This window comes from Lynx rufus, unplaced genomic scaffold (genome assembly GCF_022079265.1).
Source record: "Lynx rufus isolate CCGP_SWC_20201006 ecotype Redwood Valley unplaced genomic scaffold, mLynRuf1.p SCAF_16, whole genome shotgun sequence".
Classification (NCBI taxonomy): Eukaryota; Metazoa; Chordata; class Mammalia; order Carnivora; family Felidae; genus Lynx; species Lynx rufus.
Genome location: NW_025814830.1, coordinates 9,631,685 through 9,649,875, shown reverse-complemented (window position 1 = coordinate 9,649,875; position 18,191 = coordinate 9,631,685). Strand labels below are relative to the sequence as shown.

General features: G+C 56.3%; 2 protein-coding genes across 4 annotated transcripts in view; both read left to right on the top strand.

Moving 5' to 3' along the window:
* Nucleotides 1-4,122, top strand: part of HNRNPUL1 (heterogeneous nuclear ribonucleoprotein U like 1) — a 34,547-nt gene extending 30,425 nt beyond the window's left edge. For all 3 annotated transcript variants that reach the window (XM_047078009.1, XM_047078008.1, XM_047078010.1), the window contains exons 12-15: nt 161-445; nt 1,534-1,823; nt 3,106-3,297; nt 3,839-4,122. In XM_047078009.1, coding sequence (XP_046933965.1) covers nt 161-445; nt 1,534-1,823; nt 3,106-3,297; nt 3,839-3,955 — 884 coding nt within the window. In that variant the 3' untranslated portion in view covers nt 3,956-4,122. The remainder of the gene's footprint in view (nt 1-160; nt 446-1,533; nt 1,824-3,105; nt 3,298-3,838) is intronic.
* A 365-nt stretch (nt 4,123-4,487) lies between these two features.
* Nucleotides 4,488-17,647, top strand: CCDC97 (coiled-coil domain containing 97). Its single transcript, XM_047078007.1, has 5 exons — nt 4,488-7,286; nt 10,691-11,146; nt 12,734-13,009; nt 13,452-13,581; nt 15,421-17,647. The coding sequence occupies exons 1-5, from the start codon at nt 7,241-7,243 to the stop codon at nt 15,539-15,541; spliced, it is 1,029 nt and encodes a 342-aa protein (XP_046933963.1). The 5' UTR covers nt 4,488-7,240; the 3' UTR covers nt 15,542-17,647.
* The last annotated feature ends 544 nt before the right edge of the window (nt 17,648-18,191 follow it).

Here is an 18,191-nt window from a genome sequence, read left to right as displayed (position 1 = left end):
TCAGAGAGGTTAGGACCCTTTCTCACTTCTGTCACTCACTATTCATGCCTCTGCCATCTCCCTTCTGGCCGGCCAGTGTCCTGGGGGTGTAGGGGACTAGACCTTGGGAGGTACTGACCTCCCTCTCCCTGTTCCCTCCGGGGCCCTGCCTTCCTCCTAGCCAACTTCACGTTACCAGACGTTGGGGACTTCCTGGATGAGGTGCTGTTCATTGAGCTGCAGCGGGAAGAAGCAGACAAACTGGTGAGGCAATACAACGAAGAAGGTCGCAAGGCCGGGCCACCCCCTGAAAAGCGCTTTGACAACCGAGGTGGTGGTGGATTTCGGGGCCGTGGGGGCGGTGGTGGTTTCCAGCGCTATGACAACAGAGGCCCACCAGGGGGCAACCGAGGAGGCTTCCAGAACCGAGGAGGAGGCAGTGGTGGAGGAGGCAACTACCGAGGAGGTGAGACATCTCAAGCAGAGCTCTCTCCGCTCGTGGCTCCCGGGTCAGGGTTGGTGATTGCTTATTCAGTCAGCAGATGAATTTTCCCTAGCACCAGCTGTGGGCTGAATTCTGGTGGAGAACCAAGGTGATCAAACTCTGGGGCCTCAGGGAAATTCCCACTGTCCTGCTTCTCCTGGGGATTGCTTCTGAAGCCCATGCCCGTTTGTAGGTCACCCTCTGTCATTTTTACGAGTCCAACCTTCCATCTGACCATGAGCTCCTTAAGAAGAGGGGCCAGGCCGAGTTTACTGCCGGTCCTGCCTTCCAGCTCAGGCACAAGGCAAACGTTAGGACTGTTTTCGGGGTTTAGTATTCAAACAAATAGAAAAATGGGCTTAGGTTAATTTGCCCAAGTTTCTCCCAGCTAAATCCAGAGCTGGGAGCAGGTGGTCCAGTGCCCAAGTTTTCTGTCTTAAGTTCTGCTGTCTCTGAGGTAAAGTATATGATCATGATTTAACTAGCATACCCAACTGTTTCAGTGTTGTGCTAGATGGTTCTGGGGACACAGCCATGACCTGGACAGACACATCACCCTGTGCTGACAGTACAGAAGGATTCTGGACTGAATGGCAGAGCCCAGGGTTACTGTGAGCTTGGGTGACACCAGATCCAGCCTGTGAGGGAGCCAGGCTCAGGAAAGGCCTCCCAAGATAGCAGTGTCTAGGCTGAGGTCCAGAGACCTGTGGAAGTTGACAGGGGAAGGGTTCTGGGCCCAGCAGCAGCTGGTCAAGGGCTCAGGAGAGATGGCCCATTTGACCCAGCCTGAAGAGGACTGTCCTCAGTATTTAGCATCCCTCTTCCTGACCTTCTCTGATTTGTTGAATAGCTGTCAAGATGCTGGGGACACAGTAGAAACCAAAACAGCCCTGGTCACGAGCTCACAGTCCAGTGGGCAGGACAAACCTGTCAGCAGACAGTGAAGACTGAGTTATCAGGGCTGTATGGGGGACGTGCCCAGGGGTCTGGGGAAACCCAGAGTGGAGCCCAGCTCCTGAGGGTCCCAAGTTCAGAATGACGAGACCTCCCACCTGGCTTCTCCAATGCAGGTTTCAACCGCAGCGGAGGTGGTGGCTACAACCAGAACCGCTGGGGTAGCAACAGCCGGGATAACAACAATTCCAACAACCGAGGCAGCTACAACCGGGCTCCCCAGCAACAGCCGCCACCACAGCAGCCCCCGCCACCGCAGCCTCCACCGCAACAGCCGCCGCCACCACCCAGCTACAGCCCCGCTCGGAACCCACCAGGGGCCAGCAGCTACAACAAGAATAGCAACATCCCTGGCTCAAGCGCCAATACCAGCACCCCCACTGTCAGCAGCTACAGCCCTCCACAGGTGAGAACATAACATGTACGGGGCAGCGGTTGTGGTCCCGTGCTGCAGCCGCGGGTCTCCACTCTTCCCTCCAGCCCTGCCCTTCTTCCTGGCAGTGCTTTTGACTGGATGGACCCTAGATACTCCTTCCAGACCCAGATAAATTGGGAACTTCTTGTTTTTCCCCCTCACCCCACCTGTCAGGGTGGTGTGCTATAAGTGTTGAATGCTCCAGCAAGTAAATTTTTCTGGGCTGTGTCGCTGGCCTCTACTGAATCCCCAAGAAAGCACTTGATCGGAGCTGCCCTTTGCCGAGGCTGGAAGGGATTGACCCCCTTATCTCTAACGTACTGAGACAGGCCCTAAGGTTGGGAGGTCTCGCCCTGTGCCCTGAGAGTTTCACTCTGGAGCAGCTCCTAGCTCAGGTCCAACTCTCCGCAAGCTGGTGCTCGGACTCTGGTATGCACAGGCCTGTCACCCAGAGCCGTCCGCAGCCATTTCCTGAGCGCCTTCCACATGCCAGGCCTGGGAACAGCTGCCAAGAGACATTGGTGAATGGCTCCTAGTCCAGTCCTGCTTTAACCAGAATATTTCCTAGAACGGGATTTGGGCAGGCACGAGTTCAAGCCCCCGCCCCACGTCTTAGTTCTGTAACCTTACATAAATGTTTCACCTCTCCGGACCTCATATTCTTCATAAAAGGCTAGAGTTGTTTATAGAACTCACTTCTGAGGTTTGTTGTGAGGGATGGGTGGCATTATAGCTTTGTGGGGAAAGCTCTGGAACTAGACAGACCAGAGCCACCACTTTTTACTGTGTGACTTGGGCCCGGTTGTTTCACCTCCTTGAGTGTCAGCTTCCTTCTCTGTAAAATGCCACTAATGGAACCCGCCTCTCAGATTTGATGGGGGGATTAGATGGGTTAACGATAGAGCCTGGACTTGGGAAGCACCTGGGAAATTGCTACTACAGTTGCTCTCAGCCAACCTTCCCAGAGCAACTGCCACCACTTATTGAGTGCTCAAGCTTACTGAATACACAAAGCAGTCTGAAGGGGGAAAAGCAGTGGAATTTCAAGAGATGCTGTGCGCCTTGCTCCCCCAGGGTCTTAGAGCCAGGAGACTGCAGAACACAGCCTTACATCCCACCCTGTCCTGCCATGTCCCAGAGCTGACCCGTTTCCTCAGCCCTCAGACAACCTCCACCAAGGAAGTTCCTTTGTGGGCCCACTGCTTACAAAGGCCCTTCCTCCATCCCAGCTGAGCTATTTCACAGAACCCTGATTTTCCTCCCCATTTTCCAGCCGAGTTACAGCCAGCCACCGTACAACCAGGGAGGGTACAGCCAGGGCTACACAGCCCCTCCACCTCCACCTCCACCACCGCCTGCCTACAACTATGGGAGCTATGGCGGCTACAACCCGGCTCCCTACACCCCACCGCCGCCCCCCACCGCACAGACCTATCCTCAGCCCAGCTATAACCAGTATCAGCAGGTAGGTGCCAGACTCAGGCTGTGGGGGTGGGGGGAGGGTGTGCTAAAGAGACTTCCAGGGGCCTGGACTGGAGTCTGTATTTATTCCTAAAAAGATGGGCTGGCCTCAGGCCAGTATTTGTCTGATGTAGCCATTCCATTTGGTGAACACTTACGTACCAGCTGCTGAATACCTGATCTGAACCTCCCTTCCCAGAGCAGCAAGCAAACTACAAAGCAGGGGCTTTCAAATCCTGCTTCAGCACCATGGCCAGTGTCCACACCCCTGGGTTGGTGCTAGGCCATCATAGCTGTTAGTAAGTGTTTTGAATATGGCTATCTGGCTGTACCTGAAAGGACATTAGGTTGGCAAGCCAGGAGGTCTGGGCTTTAGTCCCTGACTGTCCATCCACGTGTCATCAGGTCAACCACTTGTCCTCCCAAGGTGCCTTGATTTCTCTCTCAGGGGACCCATCTCTGCCCTGGGTGGGAGTAGGGTCAAGGCAGGAGCCAAATGTGGGTCTGGGTAAGGACAACCTGGTGCTCTTGGTCTCTCTCTCCAGTATGCCCAGCAGTGGAACCAGTACTATCAGAACCAGGGCCAGTGGCCACCATACTACGGGAACTACGACTACGGGAGCTACTCCGGGAACACACAGGGAGGCACAAGCACACAGTAGCCGGTGTGCTCTGGAGGCCCCTGCCGGCTTCCTCCACCAGCGCCCACCTCGGCCCCCTCGTCTACCCCCACTGGGTCCTGTGGTGCTGGGGGACGGGTCATCCCAGGGCTGCCTCCTTTCAGCCCACTGCCTCCCCTCTGAGGGGCTTCTTCCCCAACACAGGGCCGGGCATTTTTCTCTGGATTCAAACAGGCAACAGTGACCTTTTATTTTCTGTTTGTCCCCTTCTTCTTCCCCTTCTCCTCTTCTTCTTCCTCCCCTCCTCCTTTTTGACTGAAGACCCACCCCCCCCCCTTGGTCAAACAGTGAGGCTGCAGTGGCTGAGGGAGGGCCCCTTCTGCCCATCTGTCCCAGTCCTGCTCCAGCCCCCTCAGCTTCCCACACCCTCATGCAGTTGGTTGTAAATTCTTCCAGGAGCTGTTTTACTGTCTACTTTTCAGGATTTAAAAAAAAAAAAAAATCAAAAACTTAAAAAAAAAAAAAACCCACAAGTTTAAAAAGTAAAATGCGGAGGGAGGAAGCAGTGACAGATTTTTTTTTTTTTTGGTAATTATGCTTTTTTTTTTTTTTTTTTTTTTTAATTTTTAGAATTTCTCTGTTTTTACTGTGGCTGTCGATACTTCATCAGGATAACCATTTCTTTGCTGAGTTCAGGTGACTGAGGAAGAGCCACACCCTCAAAACAGAACACAAAACAAAACTATAGAATCATCTTTAACCTAACTTTTTATACGATGTCTCAGTTTCCCGTAACTTTGCACACAAGCTTCTGTGTTGAGTTGAATTGTAACTGCTTTTTGTATTTGGAGAGAGTGTGACTATTGAACTTGAAACCTTTTATTCCGGGCGTCTTGGTAGTTTCTGGTGGGATTAAGCGGGTGAGAGGGAAGAAGGGGAGGTTGGGGGGCTCCTTCCCTTCAGAACATGAAATTTCTCCCACTGCCTCCTCTCCAGAGGTCTCCCAGGTGCCAGACCTAAAGGTTTTTCCTACAATGATCCTCTGATTATTTTTACTTCCCCTTGACCCATATGTTTTAACAGGATTTTAACAAACTGCACTTATTAAGAAATGTGTTTGCTTTGTTTTGTTTTCTTTCAATAAATGACATGGCACCTCCTAGCAGGAAGGAAGCAGGGTTGAAACCCTGAAGTGTTACTGCAGTTGGCCTTTAATTGGGGTGGGGCCTTTTCAGGGGGACATTATTTGCTCATCTATTAAACATGTATTGAGGGATTCATGGGCTGGGCCCCATTTTTGGTGCTGGGAATGCCCCCTTAAAACTGGGGCTCTCAGTTTTAAAGTAGTTCTCTGGTCCCCGCTCTTTTCTGATCCTCTCACACCAGACAGTCCCAAATCTCTCCATGAATTTGTGAGTAGAAGGCATGGCAGGTCCCTAGGCAGAGGATGAGGTAGGGCTGATGGGATGGAGACCAGGGGTGGACTGTTGGGAGTCATCACTGGGTGTGACTCCCCAGACACGTCAGCCCCGGCCTTGGGTGCTAGACTTAGGACGGTTCCTGCCTGTGCTTCTGGATCCAGGCCGGTGGGAATTCCATGGTGCCCGCTCTGTGCCTCACTCTGGACAGTGCTGGGGATATAGCATGGTCAAGGCAGTCCTGAGCCCTGCTCTCACAGGTCTCCCAGTCCAGAGGTAACACAGACTTTCTAAATGGTGACGGCACCAAGTGGTCAGCTGTGAAAGCCGGAGGTGGAGAGTTTGGTGAGGGGAGCTGGACAAGAGAACAGTTTTAAAAATAGCCAGGGTAAAAGACTCTGATTGCATTTCTGTGGCCTAGTATCCTCCTTTTCCAACAACTGGAGTCATTCCTTTATCCCCTCTGGACATGTGGTATTCCTGGCCCCTTGTGAGGGACAGTCCTGGGGCACAGGAGTGGCCAGTTCAGCCCCTTCCCTTATAGTACCTCAGAGCCTTGTGAATGGGACACAGGCTGCAAAAAGGCAGGAGGAAGGCTGACCAGCTTTGAGATTGGGGCTGGGGCATTAGAATGTGAGATGGAGCCAAGACTGGTGGCTAGTTGGGCTAAAAGGGACCCTACAGTACGTACCCCTGCCCCCACTCCGCCTATCCCGGAGAGCAGAAGGAAGGGCCTTGGCCCACATCTGCGAAATCCCCTTCCTTGCAGGTCCACATGTAGGGCAACAGCACCCTCTGCTGACCTCTCTGGGTAATCTCTTAAGGGTAGTCTCCACCCATCTGCTGTGTAGCAAATGGGCCTCCAGATCCCTCATCCTGGAGATGCCAATGGGAAGTTAATTCCCTTGCTCCTGTCCACAGTGTCTGGATCATTGCACCAGCCTCCTCACAGATTCCCCTTACCTCTAGTCCTTTACCCTGATGCCCTCCTGCCTGCTACCTGAAGGATAAAGGAGCTCAAGCTACTTAGTGCAGCTTATGAGCCCCCCACCCCCCCACCCGTGTGCCTGGCTCCTGGTGACCTCTCTGGCTTCATCTTTTGCTGTTCCTCTGAACTTTAGATCGGTGGTTTTAAGTCCTGCTCATCGTTCAGGTCTCAGCTTGGGTGTCTCTTCCTGGAAGGATGCCTTCCCTGACCCTCCAGGCTGGGGTAGGCAACCCCATAAGATCCCTGGCCACTCAGGGTAGTCACTTGCGTGGTGTCTGCCTACTTTGTTGGTAACTCACACTTGAATAGGAGTCCCTACCCAACACCTCAAGCAGATCAGGACCAAGGTTGTCCCCCCTCCACATCTGCAAATTCCCAAGGTCCTGGGAACACAGTGGGAAGCTCTGTCTGATCTCACCGCCCATATCCTGCTAGCCAGGGACTGGCTGTGATGCCAGAAGCAAGAGACAAGCTTAGTTATTCTTTGAGGTGGTGAAGGACAAAAAGGGGATGGGTTGGAGTCAAAGCCAGACCATAAACCCTCAAGAGGCTCTGGAAGGTGGCCATTCAACTATCCATCCAAAAAGCATGCCAGACTTTGAAGTTCGAGCAGTGAACAGTAGTTCAGATCCCTCCAGACAGTGCAATTCTGCAGCAGGTCAGATAGGGGTGGGGGAGGAAGAGTGGAGGAGACTCCCCTGACTCCAGCGCCCTTAACCTTCCTGGCTGCGAGGAGGCGGGACCTGGGGGAGGCGCGCATGCGCAAAGGAAGGTTCGCCTTCAGCCCGGAACTGTTGTTTCGGACTCGGCGGAGCACCGGGACCCAGGAGTGTGCTCGGCCGGAAGTGGCCGCTGAGGACTTGGGACCAGAATTGGCGTGCGGGACCTGCCGCGGCGGTTAACAAGTAATAGAGAATCAGGATGGAGACCGTGGCGACCACGGCGGCGGCGAGGGAACCCGATGAAGGTGAGGTCCTGGCCACTCGGAGGAGGCGGGAGGGTGGGGCTATGGTGTCACTGAGAAATGATTCCCCGTGAGCTCGCAGGAGGACTCTTTATAGGGGGACACCTGCTCTCGGGTTTACCAGTCCGCGTGGCCACTTAGTCCAGATTAATCCGTCCCTTGTTGCGAGCTGCAGTGCTTTTCCCCATCCCCTCCCCTGAAATTAACGTCTTTCAAGTTCCAATCCAGCCGTTTCCATGTGCCAAGCTAGCCCGGTTCCTTACCAGGCTAACTCTTAGGTCAACATAAACCTGTCCCCTGTCCCGGCTAAGTCCCAGTGTCCCAATCAACCCTGCCTTTCAAATGACCTCCTTCCCTAAGTCACACTGACCCTTTCCTTGTCCCCAGGCTCACCCTCCTCCTGTCCCATGCAAAGTCTTGCTTATTCGAGACTTAAACAGCTTCCCCATTTCATTCTCATTCCCCTTCCCCCAAAGTCCGCAGTTCCATCTGCCGCCTCAGGTCCTTAATCCATTTCTGTGCTGCCTCCCCCCCCCCCCGCCCCGCCCCCTTTCCTTTGCATTTTCAGTCTCTTTATTCTCCTGATGCCTTCCCCTCCGTATCTAAAATGCTTTAGTTTGGGGGCACCTGGGTTGCTTAGTGGGTTAAGCCTCCAACTCTTGATTTCTGCTCAGATTGTGATCTCAGTCTTTGTGAGATGCAGCCCCCTCCCCACCCCTCCACCCCCACGTTGGGCTCTGAGCTGACTGTGCGGAGCCTGCTTAGGATTCTCTCTCTCTCCCTCTTGTCTCTGCCTCCTCCCGCTTTCACGCTCTTTCAATCTCTCTCTCTCAGAACAAACAAATAAACATTTAAAAAAATAAAAATGCTTTCATTTTGCTCATCTTAAATTTTCATCCCGCTATTTCCGAGTCATCCCAGATGGGGCGAGGAGCGGTTGGGAAGTTGGCTGAAGCATCACTGGCCAAGAATTGGTAACTGTTGAAGCTAGATGATGGCCATGTGGGGTAGGGGGTGGGCCATGGGGGGGTAAGGGGGACTTTGGTTGTCTTCTCTACATCTGTGCATGTTGGAAATTTTCCGTAATAAAAAATGTTTTAACCTAAAGTCTATCCTTTGATCCCATGTACCTTCCAGATACCATGTATCTTCTCCAGAGAGTCCTCCACACCTGTCTCCCATTTCCTTACCACCCACTTGCCGTCTGGCTTTCACTTTCAGAAACTGCTCTGATCAAGGCCACCAATGACCTCCCCCGAGTACTTCAACGGAGTCACCCCATTTAGGGCTTTTCCTACTGGACTGCTCGGAGAATTCAATGCCATTGAATCCTCCATCGCTCTTGAACCTTGTCCCTCGGTTTCGGTGACACCGGTCTTTCCCATTTCCTTCCCTTCTCTCAGGCTCCTCCTGCTCAGCCTCTGTCAGTTTTCTATGGCCTCTGCAGCCAATGACCACAAGCTCGGGGGCTAAAAACAACAGAAATGTATTCTCTCAGGTTTTTTTTTTTTTTTTTTTTCCCCAACGTTTTATTTATTTTTTTTAAGACAGAGAGATACAGAGCATGAATGGGGGAGGGGCAGAGAGAGAGGGAGACACAGAATCGGAAGCAGGCTCCAGGCTCTGAGCCATCAGCCCAGAGCCTGACGCGGGGCTCGAACTCACGGACCGCGAGATCGTGACCTGGCTGAAGTCGGACGCTTAACCGACTGCGCCACCCAGGCGCCCCTATTCTCTCAGTTTTGAAGGCCAGAGGCCTGAAATTGGTACCACTAGGCAAAAATCAAGGTGTTAGCAGGACCGTGGAGGGCTCCCTCGGGGGTTCTTCCAGCTTCTAATGGCTCCTGGCATTCTTTGGCTTCTGGCTACATCACTCAGGCGTCTGCCTCTGTCCGTCTTCACGTGGCCCTTCTCTGCAAATGTCCAGGCTCCCTCTTGGACTCTGTCTTACAGACACTCATTGTGGCATTTAGGCCCCAATCGAAGATAATCTCCCAGTTCCAAGAGCCTTAACTTCATCGCATCTGTGGAGACCCATTTTTTTGGCCAAATGCAGTAACACAGCCTCCAGGAATTAAGGCGCAGCTGTCTTTCGGGGGCCCCTTTTGTAGCTTGTGTTGGTCTCCTTCACGGGCACGTCCTCTTCCCGAGTCAGGCCTCTTTCTAGCCCCCTCTTCTCTTGCCCTCACACACTCCCATGCCCTCCCCATGACCTCTCATTTCCTCTGGCTTTAGTTTTGTCTTGGCTCCATGGGCTTCACAACTCTGACCCCAGCCCTGCACTTTTCTTGTGAGAAGCCTCTAGCAGTCTCTTAGATGTCTCCCCTTGGATGTCACCTGTGCCCATGATACGTTCCATATCCCAAGACCTGTTCCTCCTCCATGACTCTGTCTCAGGGACAGTTTGACCAAGCCCCACACCAGAACCCTGGACCTGAACTAGATGAGACCCCACCTCTCAGCTCTTCAGCCCCGAGGCTTGCCTACTCAGCCCCCAGAGCATCTTTCCAACCCCTGCCCCATCCCCTCCTGCACATCCCCTGCAAGACTGGTCCGGCTCAGTCTTCTCTGGTCTCAATGATCAAAACCCTCCCTGAAGCCCATTGTACCTGTAAACCCTCACCCCCGCTTCCCTGTACCAGCCAAGCTGCCCAAAGGCATTGCCTCTATTTTCTGTCTTCTCTTATTTCCTGCTTGCTCAGCCTTGCTCCAGTCCCACAACTTTTGAGAAACAGCTCTCGACAAGATTTGCCTACAGTTCAGCTTTCCTGTTACCAGCGCCCATATTGTCTTTGGATCGACGTGTGAATGAGTAGGAGATGGGGAGTGAGTGAACAAGTTAGTGCATGTGTTAGTGATTTTGTGAATAAGTGAAAAGGCAAAGAATTGAGTGAGTCAATAAATGTGGTAAAGGACCAAGTAAACACACCAAGCTCACTTGTGCCTCAGGGCCTTTGCACTGGCTGTTCCCACTCCCTGGAACTCTCTTCCTCCAAAACTGTCATAGCTCAGTCCCTCACCACCTCAGGACTCTACTGAAATGTCACTTCTTTGGCAAGTTCTTCTCTGCCCCATTTGAAATTGTAGTCTGCCCCCCACTAACCCCAGTTCTTCTGCCTTTCCTCTTTATTTTTCTGCATAGTCCTTGGAACCACCCGACAGACTGTACGTTTGCTAACATGTCACATGTTTTCAGTAATTATATTTCTCACTGTCTGTGTCCCCCGCTAAAATGTCAACTTTGTGCTTACTGTGGCATCTCTAGGACCTTGAACAGTGCCCAGAATATAGTAGGTGCTCAGTAAATGTGAAATGAGTGGCTGAGCATCTAGGCCTTTCCACCCACCCCCCTCCCCCGTCCCCTCCCTTCCCATCCCAGGACTGACAAATCTCCCCTCTCCCCACAGGCTGCACAGAGCCCAGTACTGGGCACTGGGGGGAGCTGAGCTGGACGCCTGTCCCACCCAGACCCCAGGACAAGGTGAAAGCAGCAGAGGGAGCACCAGAGGCCCCGAATGGTGGCCCCCCTAGGGTTGAGGATGCGGCGGTGAGTGCCATGCTGCGTGCCGTGGCCGCCAGCCGCCTGCCCGTGTGCAGCCAGCAGCAGGGCGAGCCTGACCTGACCGAGCAGGAGAAGGTGGCCATCCTGGGCCAGCTGTACCATGAGAAGCCGCTGGTGTTCCTGGAGCGCTTCCGCACGAGCCTCCGTGAGGAGCACCTGGCCTGCTTTGGCCACTTGCGTGGTGACCATCGGGCAGACTTCTACTGTGCCGAGGTGGCCCGGCAGGGCAGCGCCCGACCCCGCACCCTGCGCACCCGCCTGCGTAACCGGCGCTACGCTGCCCTGCGTGAGCTCATCCAAGGTGTGGGGCCAAGTGGGCTGGGCAGGAGGGGAGACTGAAGCAGAGGAAGCAAGAAACAAGGATGCAAGAGTAGAGACAACAGACAGAGGTCCTGGGAGACAAGTTTTGAGACAGGGACACAGGGAGGTTGAAATAGAAACATGAAGCAATGAGGAAGATCAGTACAAACAGGAAGAGAATGGGATAGGCAGTGAGAAGGGTCAGAATTTAGCAAAGACACAAGTGCCGTTTCAGATCAGTGGGCTGAGGACACAGTACCTTGCACTGTGGTAACTGGTCATCCCTCAGGAAAATGCAATCCCTACCTCACACCATACACAGAGGTGCTGAGGAAACCTAGGGGAGTGTGTCTGTGACCCTGGGGATACAAAGGCCCGCTTAGACAAGGCACACATGTGGATGGCACGAAGAAAAACACTGAAACCGTTTTGACCATGGCATAATTATAAGCATCTTTGTGACCAAAGACACCAGAACTAAAGTTGAAAGATGAAACTAAATGAAGCGGAGAGTGAGTGAAGATTCTGGTTAGGGAGAAGACGAGGTCATAGGCTGTAGAGCGAGCTAGATGGAGAGGGTGGGGCGCAGTGACAGGCAGGGAGTGAAGCTAGAGATCGGGGGAGGCGGAACGGATGAATGGTGAGGTGACAGGCACGGAGCCCAAGAGAGACTGGTGGATAGAGGCAGAGAAGCAGAAACAGACCCAGGGAGAGAGGCTGACAGAGCCAGGGAGAGGGAGAGAAACAGTATGGTGGGAGATCCCAGAAACAGGGAGATGGGGTAAGAGAGAGGGATAGCTACAGACCCCAGTGCTGCAGAGGCCAGGGTTCTGGGCACATTCTCGCCCTGGGCTCTGAAGGCAGGGCTGGGACTGGTGGGTTGGAAGGACCCAGCAGGTTTAACTGTTTTCTGAGGGACAGAGCCACCCCTGCAGGAACAGGCAGCCAGGAGAGATGCGAAGGTCCCGGGTTTGGGGTGGTGGGGAAGCCAAGCATACCTGAGGGGTGGCTGCAGAGAGGAGCACTCTGGGAACAGGTGAGAGCCGGGGTCTGGAAGACCACCGGGACGCCCACCTCTGGCACATCCTGCTGTGCGCACAGACAGGTACACATAACCTACATCCTGGCTTCTGTGTGCGGGACCCCTGCCTGTGGAGCCCCGCACACCCACTCCCAGCCACACTCCTGGCACCTGCAGGAGGGCACGTACACCCGTGTGACCCTGCACACACACCCACGGGCAGGTGTGTGTGCACTCTGCCCAGGCATAGTGGTGTACAGGCCCCGGACCACCGGTGCCTTGGGGGCCAGGATGTACATGGCCTGATTGCACACACATGCTTGCACATGCAAGGACACATGCACATACCGGCCTGCTTATGCGCATGCTCAGACGCATGCGTGAGTACTTGTGGCCACGTGACCTCGGGCCTCGGCAGATTTTCCTGCGTGTCAGAACGTGCATGCACATGCTTGCACTCACGCGTCCACGGCTTCCTACAAGCCCGATTATGGACACATGTGCTCAGACGTGCTCACCCCGCACCCAGGCCCCAGCCTCACGCGCAGACCCCCCGTCTCCGTGCAGGTGGCGAGTACTTCAGTGACGAGCAGATGCGGTTCCGGGCCCCGCTGCTATACGAGCAGTACATTGGGCAGTACCTAACCCAGGAGGAGCTCAGCGCCCGCGCCCCAGCCCACCGGCCTCCTGAGTCCGGCGCCCCCGGCACCGCCTGCCCGCTCTCTGACCTGCTGCTCCAGTCCTGCCAGGAGCGGGAGCTGCAGCAACGGCTGCTCCGACAGCAGGAGGAGGAGGAGGCCTGCCTGGAGGAGGAAGAGGAGGAAGAGGACAGCGATGAGGAAGGTGAGGGCCAGTACCGGGGAGGCCCGAGGCTGGGGCCCCCCGACCTGCAAGGTCAGACTCCCTCCCCTGCTTGCCCTGAGTGCCCAGGCTCTCCCAGCCTCTCCAGCATCGCCCCCCCCCCCCCCCCCTCCGCTCCTCAAAGGCACCAAGGAGTCATCACTCACCTCCAGGCCATTACTCATGCTGTTCCCTCTGCCAAGAATGCCTTCCCTTCCCCACCCTTCAGGTAGCAGGTCCTGACCCAGCTCTACAGTCTCCAGAGTGCTATATTGTCCTCCTGTGTTCAGTGTGTGCCCCAGGAGGGCAGGACCAGGGCTGTCTTGGTCACCGCCGCGTTCCCGGTGCCACCAGCACAGAGGAAGCAGCTCTTTGTGGGTGTGTGTTCAGCACGCACCCAAGGGCACCCGTCCCATCCCTCCACTGAGGGTGTCTGCCCCCACAGACCAGAGCTCCGGCAAAGACTCAGAGGCCTGGGTCCCTGACTCAGAAGAGAGGCTGATCCTGCGGGAAGAGTTCACCAGCCGGATGCACCAGCACTTCCTGGACGGCAAGGACGGGGACTTTGACTACAGGTGATTCGTGCCCCCCTCCCCAAGCCTGGCACTCCACAGCCCTCGGCCCAGGCATAAGGGTTTCAGATCAACCAGGGATCAGTGGGTGACCTTGGACGAGCTTCGTCCACCTCTGGGCCTCAGTCCCCTCACCTAAAGAAGGGACCGAACAAGGCTGACAGCTCAAATTTGATAAGACGTTGAAATATTTCCATTCGGGTGAGCAGTGGTGATCTAGAAGGATGACACCCCCCCGAGCCCCCCAGGTGTCCTCCGGGCACCGCCGCTTCAGGCCCCCAGACCCTCTGGTGCTACAGGAAATCACCCCTGGCAGGGAGAGACCTGCAGTGGCCGCTGCTGCGGTGCTGCTTGTCGATGTCCACACTGTAACCCTGGGCGAGACACACAGCCACTGCTTTGGAAAGGATTTTGCCATCAGGGAAAAGGACACAGAAGAGTGAAGGGTCAGAGTCAAGGATAAAAGGCTCTGACAGCTGAAGCAGTCTTGCCTTGTGGGTGTGACAGCCGATGCCCGGCTTCAGACCCAGCCCCGGCAAACCGACCCTCACCAGCTGTGGGGCGCACGATGGCCTGATCTAGGGAACCCCCCCACCTCCAGAGGGGAGCCTGGCTGATGAGCTTCCAGCTGGGGTGGAGCCTCCCGGCCCGAGTTCCTACACAGAGCGGGGTGCAGAGTGCCTAGGCCGCGGGGAGCCCTCAGAAAGCCGGGGGCCCATGAGGAAATGGGGCCTAGCCTGAGGAATAGAGACGAGCGGGGACCGGCGCCTGTTCCACCCTGGAGGGCAGCTGCTGGGCAGCAGGGCCAGTGGGTCCCCACCACTGTGGGGCTAAGCACCTGCTGTGTCCAGACTGTGGGGATAAAGCAGCAAGCAAAGCTGACAAAAGGGTTCCGTGCCCTGAAAGGGGACCCAGTTTAGTGAGGAAGCAAAAGAAGTATTTAGCATCTGGTGCTGCCAGGGCCATGAAGAAAATTAAAGCAGGGTCGAGGGGCAGAGGTGTGGGAGGTAGTGATGAGGGGGCCAGCATAGGCTCTCTGAGCAGATGACATTTCGGCAAAGACTTGCAGGATGTGAGGGGTAAGCGACATAAATACCTGGGGTCAGAGTGTTCCTGGCAGGGGAGATAGCAGGTGCAAGGACCCTGAGGCGGATCGGAGGAACAGCAAGGGGACAGGGGTGGCTAGAGCAGATCGCGAGGGGCGAGGAGCAGGCGGGTCTCCTCAGAAGTGGCGGGCCGGATCAGACAGGGCTTCCTGCACCCAAGGGAGTATGGTGGGGGTCACGGGAGAGCTCGGAGCACAGCCAGGGGTCCTCTTCACAATTTAGGATCACATGCGCCCAGGGCAGACATTTCTCAGCACTGTTGACCTTTCTCGGGCCAGATGATTCTTTGTGCTCATTGTCCTGTGAGCAGCAGGGTGTCGAGTAGCATCCCTGGTGTCCGGTCCCTGGGCACCAGTGAGAGCCCCCCTAGGTGTGACAACCAAAACATCTACACTTATCCCCAAATGTCACCTGAGGGGCAGAAGCTTCCTAGTTGAGAACCACTCCAGGGAATGTGAGTCGGCCTGTCACCACATCTTCCAGCATTTTGAGAGAAACCAGAAGTTTTTATGTAAAATCTGCTTGGAAGACGATGCCTTCATTTGAAGCCCTGAGAGACTCCATGCGCCGCGCCCCCCCCCCCCCCCCCCGCCCTGGGTTAGCTCCGATTTATAGCCGCATATGGCCTGGGACCTTGGAGGGCCCCCCCACCCCCAGGCTCCTCCAGAGGGTGAGAAGCAGGGAGGCTGGGGTGGGAGGGGGCAGAGACGGGCCCTGACAGCCCCTCTCCCCGCAGCACTGTGGATGACAACCCCGACTTTGACAACCTAGACATCGTGGCGCGGGATGAGGAGGAGAGGTACTTCGACGCGGAGGAGCCCGAGGAGGCACCCAGCCCAGAGCTGGATGGGGACTGATGGCCGCGCCGCCCACCCTGCCCGTGACTTCCTCTAGGGGACAGCAGGGCAGCCGCCCCACACCCCCGGCCTCGCTGGCTCTGGTGCCGTCCCGGCCCAGCCCCTGCCCCCTCTGCGTGCAGGGCTCCCTGCCTTCCCCCACTCTCCTTCCCTGATCCAGGTCTGTCTCGCTGTCTCTCTCACTCGCTTTTTCTCCATCCCTTTCCTCTTTCTACACGTCACTGTCTTTTTCCTCTCTGGCCTTCTCTCTCTCCCCTCTGTGTGCCTTGGCCTCTGTTCCCACGACCGGGCTCAGGCTGAACATCCTCCCCCTGATGGAGGCCAGCGGGGCTCTTTGTAGCTGGAGCCGGCCAGGTCAGTGCCGGAGTGCAGCGCGGGGTCGTGAGCCCCCGGGCCCCGCCTGCTTGTCCAGCTCTGTACTGGTGGGCTCTTGCCTCCTTCAACTTCACCCTGGGCCTCTGGTGCTTCCTGCCCACACACCCCCATCTATCAGCCTCCGTGCCGCCTGCCTCGGCCCTCTGCCTCTCAGCCTCTCTCTGGTTTCAGTGTCATCTCCCCCCAAACCCCAGCCTGGCTGCTGAGGAAGGAGCCTCACCAGGGAGGCTACCAGCTCCCACCTCTCCTTCAGGACCCAGGCTTGGGAGGGGGGTGTGGGGCAGCACTGGGGCCATGGGCCTGAGAGCTTGGGTGTGGAGGGAGGGGTGTGGGGAGGGGGGCTCTCTCCTTCAGCCCCACCGGCCAGCCCCTCTCTGCCTGGCCACAATTTTCCCTTCCTTCACTTCCTCCACCTCCTTCTCCCTCTCCTGTTTACACTCCCCAAATACGCACAGGCTGTTATCATGGGTCCTGAGTCATCCCACACACACAGCCTGCCCCAGCATCCCTGCCCCCAGCTGGCCACAGGGCCCGCCCCACAGAGCCCCCCGCCGCCCTGGGCTAATGGGAGCCAGATGGCCTCTTGGTGACTCAGCCACTTGGCCTGTGGGAACCCAGGCGTCCTGCCTTCCCATGCCCCCATACCCGGTTCATGCTCCCTCAGTAGACACAGACACACACAGAGAAGGGGTCAGCTGTTGGCAGGGGGTACAGGCCACACAGGTCAGAGAGATAGGGCCTGGGGACCCTTCACTCCTGTGAGCCAGCATGGTGACACCCTGCCATAGCCAGGCCTGAAGACACTCGAAACCACCTCAGGCATATGGCCCGGAGAAAGGGGGAGACCCCCAAGGCCTCCCGGGACCACAGCCCTTGACCCCTGGGCCTCAGCTCTGCCCTCTGGGTCAGCCAGAACTAGAGCCAGACACAGAAAGTGAGAGCTGGCCTAGAGGCCGAGGGACATTCACACAGAGAGACCATTAAACGAGGAAACTTCCGGTCACTGAGCAGTTCTGTCCTATTCCAGGCCGGATGGGCCTGATGCCCCATGGAATTCTCCAAACAACCCGGTGAACTAGGGACTCCGCTCCGTTTCATAAGTGAGGGGAGGGGGCCAGAAGGGGAATGTTACTTGCTCGAGGCCTCACGGCCACTGACGAAAAGCGAGGTCTAGAACTTCACAGGTCCTAGAGACCATTCTAGCCTGTGTGTTAGCTGTCAGGGCCACTGGGAGCAGACAGACGCACGGACTTGCTCAGAAAGGTCACGAAGAGACAGCTGTCGAGGGTGATACCAGCAGCTAACGCTTGGGGCCCTCCCCACGTGCTCGGCACCATGCTGCACACGGGCTTGGAATCATCTCGATGGTGTGTAAGTCAGCACCTGGACCAGAACCATCACGGCGGTCCTACTCCTCACGTCCTGCCAGTAGCAATGCCCTGGCTCCCAGAGAAGACCCCCGATCGGCCGGCCAGACTCGCCCTTGGAGAGCCTGAAAGCCAGAGGATGGAAGACGTTTGTCCCTCGGGTACACGTGTGTGTGTGTGTGTGTGTGTGTGTGTACGCACGCGCGCGTGTGCGCCCACTGTCAGAGGACTTCTCTAAGCCAGGGAGCAGCCCCGAGTGAGGTGTGCAGTTTTCATCAGTCTGTCATTTGATCCTTAATGCTGTTTGTGATATACTTTGCCATACATAGATTTGTTACATAATAAAAAGTGATGAGAGACCACAGCAGTTGAGTCAGAATTAGGGTTAGTCAGATGGTGGAGGCGGGAGCGTCTGCAGCTGAGACAGAGGTGGGGCCAGTCAGGAGGGACTGTGGGAGACACACCCCCGGCACGGCCCCCGCAGCTGCCACTGGACCCTGAGGAGCCAGAGGTGACTGTCCCTCCGCCCCCCAGCCCTCGGTCGAGGCAGGCGGAGAGGCTGAGTCAGGGAGGGAGGACCCGCTGGGGGAGAGCCCCTCCGTGGGCATCCGGCCCCCACCCCGTCTCCTGTCTGTCCTCCTGGCCGGGCTGTGCTGGCTGCCACCCGCACCCCCATCTGACCCTTCTGTGTGTCCTGCCCTCGCATCCTGCCCCTCCCACCGCCACCCCTCTCCCTCTCTCTCTCCTCTCCTCTGCCTTCTCTTCTGCCTCTGTGCCTCTGGCAGCCCGCCCGAATCTCCTATCACCTCCCACCTCGCTTGTCAGCCCTACACTCTTCCCCCGCCAGCCCTGCCCAGGGCCACTGCCACCCCTCTCACCTCCCTCCTGCTCATCCCTACACACTGGTC